Raw genomic sequence first — 17,526 nt, 5'->3', positions numbered from 1 at the left:
ATATTTATTAAAGTGCGGGTTTATAGAAGTGGAGATGTTGCCCATGGCAACCAATCAAATTCTACTTCTCTTTTATCTAGCACCTTCTAGAAGATAGTAGCTGTAATCTGATTGGTTGTTATGGACATCTCCATTTTTATAAACCCGCACTTCACTAAATTTACCCCCTACAGTGGTGTGTGGCTAGCTGTGGGTCTTGGATGGAGGGCAAACAGAACAGGAAATCCAGCAGATAATATATGGTTATTGGTTAGGTCTAAAACCAAGTTGGGGAAGGGACCTCTGACGTCACCGGTGGTAGGAGCCATGTCACCAGGCGGAGGAGCCATGCCCAAATAGGGTACCCGAAATGTACCCTCACTGGTGGCGTGGATAGTAGAAGAACTATCCCACTGTCCTATCTCCTCCCCCTGGTTACATGGCCCCTCCCCCTGACGGCAGAGGTCCTTTCTCCAACTTGATTCTAGCATCTACCGATAATATATGTGCAGACTAGCTTTCACTTTCTGTTTCACACAATGCTTCCTTCCTCGTGTCTTCTAAACAGTTCTATTTCTGCAGAACAACTGGAGACTAAGCAAGGGCTGCCAGCAGGCTATAACCCAGGAGATCGCGCCCATCTTGCTAGTGTGAAGGTGAGATATAGGAAGAAGAGATGGTGAGGACAGCCCGGGACGCCCTGGTGACCGCCCTGGAGAACCTGGCCAGGAAGGGACTGAAGAAGTTCAGGAACAAGCTGAATGACTGGCCAGTCAAAGAAGGATTTAACAGGATCCCAAGAGGCCAGCTGGAGGACACCGACCCTGATGATGTTGCTAATAAGATCAGGGACTTCTACACCTTTCCCTATGGAATCCGGGTGGCCTTGGCTGTTCTAGAAGCTATAGATGAGAGGGATGTGGCTGAAGATCTCCGCACAGACCTGAGAAATGGTAAGAGACCAACCAAACGAGACATGGGAGAATAGTAAGAGACCTTCTTATTCTACACTTAGAGGTGGTGAAGACCAATGTAGAACAGAATAGGATATGTATTCACTGTGTAGCAGGAAAAGATATTTCCTTCTGTAATCATCACATCTTACAGGAGAAAGTCTGTCTATAGAGAACTGCAGAAGAACAGAGAGGCGAGAGTAGTGTCAGTCCTGTTTACAGGCTGTGCAGAAACAGAAGAGGAAAAGCATTGCAGCAACTCTCAGCAAGCGGGAAACGCCATCTAGTCCTACATCACAGACATTGAGGGTTAATCAAGGAAGTGTAGCAGGGATTGTGTAACACAGGCAGTATATACAGGCACTGTAACCCCTTCCCTGCTGCTGAGGTTTTCTCACCCTGGGGCTGAGGTCATTATTTCACATTAGCGCTCGTCACATTCCAACATCAATATCACTGATTTTTATGCAACACCTGTAAAAATTATACCTTGTTTTTTTGTTTTGTTTTTTAGAAGAGTTGGAGGGAGATTTATAAAATCTTGCAGAGAGATTAGAGGAGAGTTGAAGTACCAACCAATCAGCTTCTGTCAGTTTAAAGTTTTGGAACATGACAGCAGCTGATTGTTTGGTTCTTGATCTGTCTCCAAGCTTTAACAAATTTCCCACTTTGTATTTTCAGAAAATACCAGTAGACTTTTTACTTATTCTAATTTGAAAACACAAATGGACAAAAAAGTGTTCTTTAAAAAATAATAATAATGAAATTTTAAGAAAGGGAACCAAAAGCAAATGTGATCTTTTCACCTTGTAAACACAGCCAATATATATTGTTTCACCAATAATCCACCTTTCCAAAATAGTAAAAAAGCAGGATTCAATGTGTAGGATTTGTCAAAAAAAAGTCTGCACTTGAAATAAAAATGCATAAAAAAAAAAAATTCCACTGTCTTAATTTAAACACGTCCTATGTGTAGGGAGAATGTGGTAGTCCAACATGACCTACCATTTTTTAATTTTGCAACCTACAGCATTCAAGGAGGGATAAATTTTTTGGGGGATAAGGGCTTTAAATTCCCCTCATCTGTGGAAACTATTATTCTTTGAGTACTGTTCCAGTTATTGTCTAGTGATCACCAGAATATAACTACTAAGGGTACACATCGTTTGAAAGTGGACACTCCATATTTTCAAGACAGAGTCACCCCATGTGTATGCAGGCCAGTATGGGGGAGATGAGTCACAATGTTCCCTTCCTCCATCAGTAAAATAATTTTGTTTCTGTAATGCTGGCTGATATTGACTGGGTGATACTGTATGTAAATCTGTTGATAAGGACTCCATGATTTTTCTATAGTGTAGGTGGTTTTTCCCACCGATCACCAGGCTATAATCTATAAGGGGGCACATAGTTTTAGACTCCCCTCTTTCAAACAAGGGTCTCCCCATATTTCTAGGTGCTGGGGTAATGGAAATTGAGGGACTTCCCTTCCCCCAGCATTTTTCATAAAAAAAAAATATTTAAAAAGTGATGTTGGTGCACATGTGTGACCCTGTGGGGCAGAGGTAAAACTCTTTTTTGTAATGCAGCAACTCTCCACAGAGGAAAGCTGTTTATCTGGAGGACTAGCCTCACTCGTCCTCCGCAGCGAAGGGGTTAAGGATCGCCCAACCCAACAGTGAATATAACTGCATATGATAAACAAAGTGTAAAATGTCCGGGGACACCGCAGGGATTATGGCTAAATCTTAGGGATACTCAGGAAGAGCCCCTTACTCTGTGCTTCTCCCGAGAAAGAGGAAAGGAAAAGTATCGGTTGCAGATTACACCTTTATACTGACAGTTATATGTGATTATACAATTCAAGCTTTGCAATTTCCTCTATCAAAATAGGTATATATCCATATATTCAGTTGGGGATGCTACCACAGATCCAGAAGAATGGGTACAAAAAAACTAACATAAGATCTCGTCAGGTGCGCATAAGTTAAATTTAAAACATAGATGTTATTGAATTGCTTGTAAAAAGCATATCTTGCTATGCTAGAGCCATGTGAACTATAGTTACAATACAGGAGTAGTGTACAAAGAATGGGAAATAGTGAAATACAATGTTCCTAACAACTGACTGCCTGTTCCGGTTTGTTCTTTATCATTTGTTTCTTTAGTAGAAATTCAAGTTCCCTACTCAATGGGGGAGATTCAAATGTTTGAAAAGTCGGTCGGGTGCAGTGGCAAACGCAGGATTTGCATGGGGGGGTTTCCAGAACTGGGTGGAGCCAAGCACGGGGGTGGGGACTGAGGTGATCCAGTATATGCTGGGGCCGTAAAACTAGTGTGTCTGTGTGTGTGTATATATAAATATATATATATATATATATATATATACACACACACACACACATATATATACCGTATATACAGACACACACATATATATATATATATATATATATATATATATATATCCAGTAGACGGTTGCACTCACATCTTCAAATTATGTAAACGCTGGGGTGTCCACTCGAATACCAAGGTATCCAAATGTAGAGAAAAAGATTCAGAGGGGGCACTCTCCAGACTTTTTTTTCATAAACAACTGTTCATTTATTAGTAATATACTTTACATGATCAGCATTTCCTCAAGCGCTTTCGGCCCAAAGCAAGGGCCTTCCTCAGGAGGTACTGTACGAAAACCACAACTTCCACCAACCGTGAACAAAAGATCCAAACATCCAGCAATAACACTGATCCTGCCTGACTGGCCCTAAATACCCTAGCCACTTGAAAAACGGCGCCAAAAAAACAGTGTGATGTCATCAAGGAGAGACAAAGCTTCTCCGCAGTAAATTACCTCTTATTATAATAAAAACGGGATAGCAACATAACAGACTCACCCCCATCAGGGAGCACAGGTAGTTGAGCTCACACCCACCGAGCCGGGAACAACGGAGCCGCCACAACAGCTCACCGAGAACCGCCGAGTCCCGGAGCAGAGCACTTCCGGTCCGTGGAACGCAAACGTCACACGGCCGGAAGTGCCCATCCGGAACGCAAACAGGAAGTCAGAGACCTGTTATTTTGAACGCATCCGAACTATATCATAAATGGGCATGCTGTCAGTCCGGATTTAACCAATGTAAATAATTCCACCCATGTTGGGACATATTTAAAACAACTACAAGTGGTCAAATGCATGTAACATGCACAGACAAAGGTATTAGAGCCAGGCAGAGCAGTATTGAGGATTCCCCCGACAGAAAAACATCCCCCACAAACAGAGATACATATTGGCTGGATCCCCAAGGTGCAGCGGTCAAACAGATACAACTATTGTTAATAATTACATATCACCCAATTCTAAAGTATTTTAACACTATCTATTTGGGTCAATTACACGCATCCCACTGCACCCTGGGGATCAAAGCCAAACACACATTATTTGAATTAAAAAATATATAATACCTAGTGCAAGAGCATTAATTATAGTAGAAAAAATGTGTATAGGACACTTAAAAAACATTAAAAACGTGCATCGGGCAAAAAAGAAACTCATACGCAGGTTTTAGCGTAGAAATACGTTTAGCGGGTTCGACTCATTCAGGCCATTGGGTGTCACAGAGCCTAATCTATATATCCATCTTGCTTCTAATTTTCTCAGAAGAAGTGAACGGTCACCTCCTCTATTAGGGACAGGGACCCAATCAATGATTCTGCACTTCAAAGATGCCACTTGGTGTCCTTCCTTCAGGAAGTGTTGGGCCACCGGTTTGTCGGTACGACCTGTTTGTAGCGCTTGATGAATTGAGCTGCGATGGTTTGCCATTCGCTCTCTGAATGAACAGGTGGTCATCCCCACATATGGAAGTCCACATGGGCATAATAGCATATAGATGACATGATCCATCCGACAGTGTAGTCGATATCGAATGGTGATTGGTTTTCCACTCAATGGATGTGGAAACTTCTCCCCGACCAACATTGAGCGACATGTCACACAGCCCAGACATTTGACACAGCCTTTTCTTGTTTTATGCAGCCAATTGTTTTCTGAGCCACCCGTCTGTCTCATAGGGTGCATCAACAATTGTTTCAAATTTCGCCCACGTCTAAAGGCTAACATGGGTGGATGTTCCAATGATTTTTTGAATTTCGGATCTGAATTCAAAATAGGCCAATGTCTCCTTATTGATGTTCTGATGGCGGGCGATTTGGCATCAAATTGTGTGACATATATCATCCGCGGTTCTTTGGTCGGTTTCACTTCACCTATTCGTGATCGTGCTCTTTCCAGACATTTGTTGATGGTATCTTTGCTATACCCCCTCTGAGTAAAACGAGCCTTCATCTCCACGATCTGATTTCGGCAATCATTGGATTTGTATTGTTTCTCAAAACTCGCATAAATTGCGAGATCGGCAGGCTAGATCTCAAAGCTGGCGGATGGTTACTTGTGGCGTGCAGATCGTATTGCGATCCGTCTCTTTTCTGAACAGAGTAGTCCCCAATTTAGTACCGGCCCGGAAAATGGTCAAGTCCAGAAAGTTAATAGACTTCTTGTCTGAGTGTCTCGTGAACCGTACAGTAGAGTCCAGGTTGTTCAAATAATCTAACATCTCATTAAACTCTAGTTCGGTACCGTCCCATAGCAAAAAAACATCATCTATGAAACGCCTATAATATACAATCTTATTGCTATATTTAGGCATAATATTTAACGTTTCATACTCATGCATAAATATACCTACGTAAATAGGGGCCACATTCGAACCCATGGCTGTCCCTGAGCACTGCATATAGTACTCTCCTTGATACATAAAGTGATTGTTGGTCAGAATCATCTCTAAAAATTCCAAAATGCAGTCAATAGGAATCGTGCAAAAATCCGTTGAGATAAGTAAATTCCTCACCGCCTCCAAACCTAGCCTATGTGGGATGATTGTATATAATGACGATACATCCAGTGTTGCAAGCAACACATCCTCCTTGATCTCCCCAAGGTCCATAATCCTGTCCAAGATATATATATATATATATATATATATATATATGTGCATGTTTAATATGCCATGTATATGTGTGTGTGTATATATATATATATATAGAGAGAGAGAAAAAGATTCAGAGGGGGCACTCTCCAGACTTTTTTTTCATAAACAACTGTTTATTTATTAGTAATATACTTTACATGATCAGCCCCTTGACCCCTTGATGAAGTCTTAAGGACGAAACGCGTTGGGTGTACCTCTACTGACTCTCCATCTCTAAAGATAAGCACTACTCTCTTATCTCTAAAATATATATATCAATTTTTTATAGGTTTTAGATTAATGATTTTTTTATCCTGGGTTCTAGTTAAATTGCACATAGCCACTAAGTCATTTTGATCTTTTTTTATACCTCGTAATTTTTACAAAATTTTTTTTTTTGGCTTTTTATCTCCATATACTTTTTATCCAGCATCATGTCTTAAATTGTATAAATAAATATTGTGTTTTTTTATATATATACCGTATCATTATATTCTTCATTTTTTATTAATATATTAGACACTGATAGTCGCAGATACCCCTATCCCCCCCTTTCCAAAATATATATATATATATATATACATACAACATACATATAGTACACGTACATACGCATGTATATATATCATATGTGTGTGTGTGTGTTTATATGTATGTATATACATGGGTGTATGTATATATGCACATGGATATATATGTACTATAATTAAAATAAAGTAGACTTTTATTGCACTTACAAGTGCCACCAGGAAGACAGCAGGCTTTTTTTTTTTTGTGGAGGGGGGTTTCTGGGTGCTCGGAAATCCCCCCTGGGTGCGCCACTGGTGTGTCTGTCTATTAGATAGGAAAAAACAGACACCCAACTGACTTTTCAAACATTTGAATCTCCCCCAGTGTCTGTTTGCTCAGTAAAAAGGGATCTGGGACTCAGGCTCGACACCACTTAGGTCGGCAGCAGTTGGTCGACACACCTTCGGTCAACACTGGAAATAGGTCGACAGGGTCAAAAGGTCGACGTGAACAATGTCGACAGGAAAAAAAGGTCGAAATGATGTGTTTTTGGTGTCGTTTTCTCCGTAAAAGTGACCGGGAACCCCAATTAGTGCAACGTGTCCACTCGCATGGTGAGCAAACTTCGGACAAGGTGCCTCGCTCTGCTACCACTGCATTCGGCACAGGTTACTATTCCCAATCGTAGTCCGCATGGATCGTAAAGGATGAAAAAGTACAAAAAAAAGAAGAAAAAAAAGTGAAATACTCACGTCGACCTTTTTTCATGTTGACCTTGTCCATGTCGACCTATTCGCAGTGTCGACCTAAGGTGTGTCAACCTAAGTGGTGTCGAACTGGAGTCCGGAAATCGTAAGACATGGATACTTTTGTATTTATTCAGCAACAGTCCTTTAACCACTTAACTGACAATTTTCCCCCAAAAAAACGCTCAGAAATTGTTGGGTTTGTTATGGGTGAATTAGGTGAAGAACATGAATTTAACCCTAAAAAGGAGCGCTTAATTTGGTTGGAACGCACATACCTGTAAAAAAATAGTTTTTAGTTAGTAAAATGTTTAGGCTCTTTTGTGAAATGGTGGTGGAACGGAGACAATTATTATTATAATTGTGAATTGTGCCGGACAGTCTTTTTGCCAAACTATCCCTGCTGTCCCTATCAGTACCTCTTGGTCTCAGCGCGCTTCAGCATGTGTCACGGGTGTTGTGTATTCCGTCTTCCCCGTTGCTTGCGGCTGGTCCGGCTCCGTGTCTCTCGAGCGGCTTGATTGCTTGGACGCGTGTCAGCATCTCGGCTGTCAGTGTTTGCATACACTGTTCTCCGTCTCTGCACCAAGTGTCTCCAACGCGTTTCGGGTTAAAACCCTTTTACTAGGATATTTTTTCTGTCAAATTAACTTCCTATTTATACTAAAAAAACTTTATTAAGATTCAATTAAAACAGGAAATGTTCCACAGGAAGTTATAAATAAAAAGCGGCAACCATGTGCCCCTATATACTCTATAAGTAAAATTTATTTTTTTACATAAATTATTGGTATGGCGTTCAGTGAAATTGATCAATTATGTTAATGATTATTGGGTATGATGTTCAGTGAAATTAATTATTTTAATGTTTTAATGAATGAAATTAATTGTCAATTAAAAAAGCATTTACATCTATTTCCACGTTAAGTCCTTCTGGTTGTAAAGTCCTCATGTAATATATCCATTTTGTTTCTCTCTTTCTTAGTTCGAGGCTTATGTCTCCCCCCCTCCAGTTTTTGAATACTTTTTGTATTCCTATGAACTTTAAACTTGATGGATCGCTGTTGTGACAGTCTTTATAGTGTTTTGAGACACTATGTGTTTCCAGTCCTTTCTTTATATTATATATATGCTCCGAAATTCTTATTCGCAATTTTCTCTTGGTTTGACCAATGTATTGAAATCCACATGGACAATGAAGGAGATAGACTACTCCTTCTGAGTCACATGTGATTCTTTCTTTGATGTTATATGTCTTTTTAGTTATATTAGATTCAAATTCACGGATGGGCTTTGTAGATTTATTGCCAGTTATTTTGCATGGACGGCAACATAAGCAGTGGAAGTTTCCTTTTCTTTCTTCTTGATTTGTTGTTTCTGTCTATGTATAGCTTTTTACTAGGTTCTGCTTCAAGCTCCTTGCCTTTTTATACACAATTTGTGGTTTATCCTTTATATAAGGCTTCAGTTGTTTGTCCAATTGCAGAATGTGCCAGTGCTTATGTAATATTTCTTCAAACTGTTGGTGTTGACTATTGAATTGTGTTATAAACAATGTTTTATTATCAAGGCTGTTTGTTTTTTGTTTATATTGATACAGTGATTTTCTGTCCATTTTTGCTATATGTTCTATCTCAGTTTGCAGACGTTCTTCTTTATACCCTTTGTTCACGAATTTTTCCTTCATCATTTGACATTGTTGTATATAGGTTTCCGAGTGTGTACAGTTCCTCCTAAGCTTTCTAAATTGTCCATTAGGTATGTTCTTCAGCCAGTTGTTATGGTGATTGCTGGTCCGACTTAGTGTATTGTTTCCACTGCATTCTTTTATATGGTTTCGGGTACATATTTTGTTTTCTTGGATAAAAATCTCCAAATCCAAATAGACCACCATGTCTTGGCTTATCATAGATGTGAATTCCAACCCATAACGGTTATTCTCCATGTATTGAAGGAATTCTGATAATATATCTTTCGGTCCACTCCAAATGAACATCAGGTCATCGATGTATCTTCTCCAGATGACAATATGTTCCTTAAAGGGGTTGTCTCCCCAAATGTTTTCCTCCTCCCACTTCGCCACAAATAAATTTGCGTAACTCGGTGCGAAGGAGGAACCCATCGCTGTGCCTTTTCTCTGATTGTAGAACACTCCTTGGTTCCAAAAATAATTCCTGTTTAATATGAACTGTATGCAGCTGATGATGAAGTTTATTTGAGAGTTTGTTAATTCTGTGCATTTTGATAAGAAAAATCTGCTAGCCTCACTTCCTATGTCATGGGCTATGCATGTGTATAATGAACGGACATCACTTGTGCATAAGATGTAATTGCTTTGCCATTCTACAGCGTCCAGTATTTGTAGTATGTGTAATGTATCTTTCACATAGCTTTTTTGTTCATGCACCAGTGTCTGTAAGAAGGAATCTACATATTTGGATAGTCTTGAGGAGAGAGAGCCTATCCCCGAGACTATTGGGCGTCCCGGAGGATTAATTGGATCCTTGTGTAGTTTGGGAAGTTGGTAGAACGTTGGAATTTTCGGATGAGGGATATAGATGTAATCTCGCTCTTTCTGTGTCAGGATACCAATTTCCAAACCTTCTTGGAGTAGTGTCTCTAATTCTTCTTGATATGTTTTTGTTGGATCTGCTTGAAGTATTTCGTAGGTGTCTCTTTCTCCCACAAGCTAGCAGATTTTTCTTATCAAAATGCACAGAATTAACAAACTCTCAAATAAAATTCATCATCAGCTGCATACAGTTCATATTAAACAGGAATTATTTTTGGAACCAAGGAGTGTTCTACAATCAGAGAAAAGGCACAGCGATGGGTTCCTCCTTCGCACCGAGTTACGCAAATTTATTTGTGGCGAAGTGGGAGGAGGAAAACATTTGGGGAGACAACCCCTTTAAGGAACATATTGTCATCTGGAGAAGATACATCGATGACCTGATGTTCATTTGGAGTGGACCGAAAGATATATTATCAGAATTCCTTCAATACATGGAGAATAACCGTTATGGGTTGGAATTCACATCTACGATAAGCCAAGACATGGTGGTCTATTTGGATTTGGAGATTTTTATCCAAGAAAACAAAATATGTACCCGAAACCATATAAAAGAATGCAGTGGAAACAATACACTAAGTCGGACCAGCAATCACCATAACAACTGGCTGAAGAACATACCTAATGGACAATTTAGAAAGCTTAGGAGGAACTGTACACACTCGGAAACCTATATACAACAATGTCAAATGATGAAGGAAAAATTCGTGAACAAAGGGTATAAAGAAGAACGTCTGCAAACTGAGATAGAACATATAGCAAAAATGGACAGAAAATCACTGTATCAATATAAACAAAAAACAAACAGCCTTGATAATAAAACATTGTTTATAACACAATTCAATAGTCAACACCAACAGTTTGAAGAAATATTACATAAGCACTGGCACATTCTGCAATTGGACAAACAACTGAAGCCTTATATAAAGGATAAATCACAAATTGTGTATAAAAAGGCAAGGAGCTTGAAGCAGAACCTAGTAAAAAGCTATACACAGACAGAAACAACAAATCAAGAAGAAAGAAAAGGAAACTTCCACTGCTTATGTTGCCGTCCATGCAAAATAACTGGCAATAAATCTACAAAGCCCATCCGTGAATTTGAATCTAATATAACTAAAAAGACATATAACATCAAAGAAAGAATCACATGTGACTCAGAAGGAGTAGTCTATCTCCTTCATTGTCCATGTGGATTTCAATACATTGGTCAAACCAAGAGAAAATTGCGAATAAGAATTTCGGAGCATATATATAATATAAAGAAAGGACTGGAAACACATAGTGTCTCAAAACACTATAAAGACTGTAACAACAGCGATCCATCAAGTTTAAAGTTCATAGGAATACAAAAAGTATTCAAAAACTGGAGGGGGGGATACATAAGCCTCGAACTAAGAAAGAGAGAAACAAAATGGATATATTACATGAGGACTTTACAACCAGAAGGACTTAACGTGGAAATAGATGTAAATGCTTTTTTAATTGACAATTAATTTAATTCATTAAAACATTAAAATAATTAATTTCACTGAACATCATACCCAATAATCATTAACATAATTGATCAATTTCACTGAATGCCATACCAATAATTTATGTAAAAAAATAAATTTTACTTATAGAGTATATAGGGGCACATGGTTGCCGCTTTTTATTTATAACTTCCTGTGGAACATTTCCTGTTTTAATTGAATCTTAATAAAGTTTTTTTAGTATAAATAGGAAGTTAATTTGACAGAAAAAATATCCTAGTAAAAGGGTTTTAACCCGAAACGCGTTGGAGACACTTGGTGCAGAGACGGAGAACAGTGTATGCAAACACTGACAGCCGAGACGCTGACACGCGTCCAAGCAATCAAGCTGCTCGAGAGACACGGAGCCGGACCAGCCGCAAGCAACGGGGAAGACGGAATACACAACACCCGTGACACATGCTGAAGCGCGCTGAGACCATCTAACAGCAAGCCGCAAGAGGTACTGATAGGGACAGCAGGGATAGTTTGGCAAAAAGACTGTCCGGCACAATTCACAATTATAATAATAATTGTCTCCGTTCCACCACCATTTCACAAAAGAGCCTAAACATTTTACTAACTAAAACCAATTTTTTTACAGGTATGTGCGTTCCAACCAAATTAAGCGCTCCTTTTTAGTGTGTATTTTTGTCTTTTATTGGATGGAGCTGCTATCATAAACATAAGCGCGGTCATCATTTTATTTTACTATTTATAGACTTCGTTATTATTACCGCTGCTAAAAAAATAAAAAAATATGAATATAACACATCACAGCAGAGATAATATTAGTAATATTTTCACTTTAGATAAGCCCCCTCCAGAACCAAATCCTCAAAATGAAGGTTTTTGTGCCCAATTCTTATTATTGGAAAAAAATTATACACAAGAAATAAAAAACTGGTGGGAGGTGGCTACCCTTACAAAATATCTGGAAATGGATATGATTCCCAGAGGTTTAAGGGTACAAAAAAAATCCCACCTTTGACCCCATGGATCCAAAATTCTTTGCCAAGTGGAATCAGATCCTGGATAAATGTTCCAAAGAATTAATTACATTAATTGTGGAAGATAGAAAAATCTCTCTGGAATTAATAAAAGAAAAAATCAATACCACAGAAAAGAAGTTTGAACCTCTAAAAACAATGCCAGACTACATAAATTTGATGAAATTAACAAATGAAAAAATGGAAAAACTAGAAAATGAAATTATAGCACAAAAACAGAGAAAGTTCTTCAGAGATCATAATGAGAAATCTCATTATTCAATGATAGATAGAAGAAAAAATGGACTACCAAACAGTAATCAGCAAAAATCAGAAACCCAATCAGCAAATACTCAGAAATATAGATATAGGAACCCAAATTATCAAAAAAAGAACTATAATAAGGATCAAGTTCAGAAAACACCTCTAATTCAGAAGCAACCACAACTACCATCACAGCAGAAGAAATATCCACCGTACAATTCTAGAAACTTTCAATTTAGATCAATAGAACAAGAATCATACAATCAAGGAAGAGCAGATGCAAAGAGAGAGGAAAAAACTACTTACCAAACTCTTATGAAAAACATCGAGGACAAAAAACATCTAGAGAAGAAGGTAATCAGAAATGGAAAGAGATCCTATAACGTGGAAGAGGAAGACGAAACTGAGGAGCATTTTTTAGGAGAGCTCCTGGAGGAAGAACAAGAACACACATGGGAGCAAACTCCATGGAAGCAAAGAACGAAACGTCAGGCCCTTTCACCAGGAGAAGGGGTGTCAGGGGTGGGAAAAATAAAAAGATAACACCAGCCATTCAGATTGATGGAATCTTTAATCTCAGTAAAAAGATCTTGACAATACAGCAATTGTCAATATTAAATAAAGGACTGAAATTTTCCCCACATTCCAATATGAACAATTTTGACCTCTTTATTGATACCCAGAAATTTGTCAGAAAGCTTTGCATAAAAAAGTTCTTTGACGGAAAAGATGAAAATACAATAATTCTAGAATCACAAGACCAGTTCATACATAGTAAACTTAAGCCGACATCCACCTTCAATCCTTCCTACATCAAAGGGCCCCATATTGAGACCTTCCAAAAACTTGTTGAGAAAGATATCCGAGAGATGGCACATAACACACAAAAGAAGAAGTATAACCTGACGAAGGAAGAAACGCAAGCCTTGAAAGAGCTAAAAGAAGACAAATCCATCATAGTGAAGCCGGCTGACAAGGGTGGAGGTCTGGTAATCATGGACAAAGAAAAATACGAAGAAGAAGTCCAAAAGCTTCTGGGAGAAAGAGACACCTACAAAATACTTCAAGCAGATCCAACAAAAACATATCAAGAAGAATTAGAGACACTACTCCAAGAAGGTTTGGAAATTGGTATCCTGACACAGAAAGAGCGAGATTACATCTATATCCCTCATCCGAAAATTCCAACGTTCTACCAACTTCCCAAACTACACAAGGATCCAATTAATCCTCCGGGACGCCCAATAGTCTCGGGGATAGGCTCTCTCTCCTCAAGACTATCCAAATATGTAGATTCCTTCTTACAGACACTGGTGCATGAACAAAAAAGCTATGTGAAAGATACATTACACATACTACAAATACTGGACGCTGTAGAATGGCAAAGCAATTACATCTTATGCACAAGTGATGTCCGTTCATTATACACATGCATAGCCCATGACATAGGAAGTGAGGCTAGCAGATTTTTCTTATCAAAATGCACAGAATTAACAAACTCTCAAATAAACTTCATCATCAGCTGCATACAGTTCATATTAAACAGGAATTATTTTTGGAACCAAGGAGTGTTCTACAATCAGAGAAAAGGCACAGCGATGGGTTCCTCCTTCGCACCGAGTTACGCAAATTTATTTGTGGCGAAGTGGGAGGAGGAAAACATTTGGGGAGACAACCCCTTTAAGGAACATATTGTCATCTGGAGAAGATACATCGATGACCTGATGTTCATTTGGAGTGGACCGAAAGATATATTATCAGAATTCCTTCAATACATGGAGAATAACCGTTATGGGTTGGAATTCACATCTACGATAAGCCAAGACATGGTGGTCTATTTGGATTTGGAGATTTTTATCCAAGAAAACAAAATATGTACCCGAAACCATATAAAAGAATGCAGTGGAAACAATACACTAAGTCGGACCAGCAATCACCATAACAACTGGCTGAAGAACATACCTAATGGACAATTTAGAAGGCTTAGGAGGAACTGTACACACTCGGAAACCTATATACAACAATGTCAAACGATGAAGGAAAAATTCGTGAACAAAGGGTATAAAGAAGAACGTCTGCAAACTGAGATAGAACATATAGCAAAAATGGACAGAAAATCACTGTATCAATATAAACAAAAAACAAACAGCCTTGATAATAAAACATTGTTTATAACACAATTCAATAGTCAACACCAACAGTTTGAAGAAATATTACATAAGCACTGGCACATTCTGCAATTGGACAAACAACTGAAGCCTTATATAAAGGATAAATCACAAATTGTGTATAAAAAGGCAAGGAGCTTGAAGCAGAACCTAGTAAAAAGCTATACACAGACAGAAACAACAAATCAAGAAGAAAGAAAAGGAAACTTCCACTGCTTATGTTGCCGTCCATGCAAAATAACTGGCAATAAATCTACAAAGCCCATCCGTGAATTTGAATCTAATATAACTAAAAAGACATATAACATCAAAGAAAGAATCACATGTGACTCAGAAGGAGTAGTCTATCTCCTTCATTGTCCATGTGGATTTCAATACATTGGTCAAACCAAGAGAAAATTGCGAATAAGAATTTCGGAGCATATATATAATATAAAGAAAGGACTGGAAACACATAGTGTCTCAAAACACTATAAAGACTGTCACAACAGCGATCCATCAAGTTTAAAGTTCATAGGAATACAAAAAGTATTAAAAAACTGGAGGGGGGGGAGACATAAAAGCCTCGAACTAAGAAAGAGAGAAACAAAATGGATATATTACATGAGGACTTTACAACCAGAAGGACTTAACGTGGAAATAGATGTAAATGCTTTTTTAATTGACAATTAATTTCATTCATTAAAACATTAAAATAATTAATTTCACTGAACATCATACCCAATAATCATTAACATAATTGATCAATTTCACTGAACGCCATACCAATAATTTATGTAAAAAAATAAATTTTACTTATAGAGTATATAGGGGCACATGGTTGCCGCTTTTTATTTATAACTTCCTGTGGAACATTTTCTGTTTTAATTGAATCTTAATAAAGTTTTTTTAGTATAAATAGGAAGTTAATTTGACAGAAAAAATATCCTAGTAAAAGGGTTTTAACCCGAAACGCGTTGGAGACACTTGGTGCAGAGACGGAGAACAGTGTATGCAAACACTGACAGCCGAGACGCTGACACGCGTCCAAGCAATCAAGCCGCTCGAGAGACACGGAGCCGGACCAGCCGCAAGCAACGGGGAAGACGGAATACACAACACCCGTGACACATGCTGAAGCGCGCTGAGACCATCTAACAGCAAGCCGCAAGAGGTACTGATAGGGACAGCAGGGATAGTTTGGCAAAAAGACTGTCCGGCACAATTCACAATTATAATAATAATTGTCTCCGTTCCACCACCATTTCACAAAAGAGCCTAAACATTTTACTAACTAAAAACAATTTTTTTACAGGTATGTGCGTTCCAACCAAATTAAGCGCTCCTTTTTAGTGTGTATTTTTGTCTTTTATTGGATGGAGCTGCTATCATAAACATAAGCGCGGTCATCATTTTATTTTACTATTTATGAATTTAACCCTATCCAAAATGATTTTAGTTAAAAAAAAAATATATATTATATATATATATATATATTTATTTATTTTTTGTTGTTGCTTTTTTAAAAATGATTTTTCCAAACATCAATAGGGAACATCACGACCATCAGAACATTGGTAACATCGCAATGGGGGGGGGGGAGGGATGTCTGGGGGCGATGATTTACAATTACCAGAGGCTGCTATTGTCTGCAGCCGCTGGAGGTGGGGGATCCTGCCGTGCTGACCGATCAGCAGCACAGCAACACTGGGGGCTGGGTGCTGGAAGGCAGAGGGACTTTCCGGTCCCTCTGACAGCAGCAGCGGAGGGAAGTTTCCCTTCCCTGCCAGTGCAAGGGAAGGGGGACCGAGTTTGCACACCATAATTAGGTAATGAGGTGCTACTCTGCTTGAGACCTTAATACAGTGTACAGAGGAAAAAAGGTGCAGGTGCACTATCTCACACTAGCTCAACCTGTAATAACTAGAGGCAGTTAGCATAATCCTGGCCAGGGCTATGAATTTACCCACCACGTGGTGGGTAAATTCATAGCCCTGCTGCTGCTAAAACAGTTTATCTGACTGGTGGCATCCAGTGCGACCAGCTCAGATAAAGCACTTGCAGGCATGGTCGCATCTGATGCCACTATGCCAGGCAAGTGGTTCAATGTAACAAACACTGTAACAGGATCTGTTACAATTCCTATTACTTCAGATGTTGAGTATAGAAAATAAAGGGTGCAGTAAATTGATACCAACTCTCAAATGAGTCTTATCTATGCATCAATAATGCAGAAAAGACAATTCATCCAATGATGTAAGGTTATATGTTCCTTTCTAATTGTATTTCTCATATGTTCTAGAGGATGCTGGGATCACCATAGAACCATGGGGTATAGACGGGATCCGCAGGAGACATGGGCACTTTAAGACTTTGAAAGGGTGTGAACTGGCTCCTCCCTCTATGCCCCTCCTCCAGACTCCAGTTTTAGAATTGTGCCCAGTGAGACTGGACACACTACAGGGGAGCTCTACTGAGTTTCTCTGTAAAGACTTTTTGTTAGGTTTTTTAATTTCAGGGAGGCTGCTGGCAACAACCTCCCTGCTTCGTGGGACTTAGGGGAGAGGAGTATGACCCACTTCCAGTGAGTTCCAAGGCTCTGCTTCTGGCTACAGGACACCATTAGCACTTGAGGGTGCTGATCGCTGGGTACGCCCAGATGCTCGCTCCCACAGCCTGCCGTCACCCCCTTACAGAGCCAGAAGTCAGAAGACAGGTGAGTAACCGAAGTAAAGAAGACTTCAGCATCATGGACTGCATTTTCTGAGGTACCGCGCAGCGGGCAGACGCTGCACGCCAAGCTCCCACTCACACAGCACTGCAG

The 17,526-nt window shown here is 39.1% G+C and overlaps 1 protein-coding gene across 1 annotated transcript in view; it reads left to right on the top strand.

Annotated features, from left to right (window-relative positions):
• The first annotated feature begins 535 nt into the window (after positions 1–535).
• The window catches only part of LOC134943924 (apoptosis-associated speck-like protein containing a CARD), a 100,573-nt gene continuing 83,582 nt past the window's right edge, over positions 536–17,526 (top strand). Inside the window, exon 1 of the mRNA XM_063932486.1 lies at positions 536–932. Coding sequence (XP_063788556.1) covers positions 656–932 — 277 coding nt within the window. The 5' untranslated portion in view covers positions 536–655. The remainder of the gene's footprint in view (positions 933–17,526) is intronic.

The sequence above is a fragment of the Pseudophryne corroboree genome, chromosome 7 (assembly GCF_028390025.1).
Source record: "Pseudophryne corroboree isolate aPseCor3 chromosome 7, aPseCor3.hap2, whole genome shotgun sequence".
In the NCBI taxonomy this organism is placed as follows: domain Eukaryota; kingdom Metazoa; phylum Chordata; class Amphibia; order Anura; family Myobatrachidae; genus Pseudophryne; species Pseudophryne corroboree.
The sequence above is the reverse complement of the archived record's forward strand: the minus strand, read 5'-3'. Positions and strand labels throughout refer to the sequence as shown.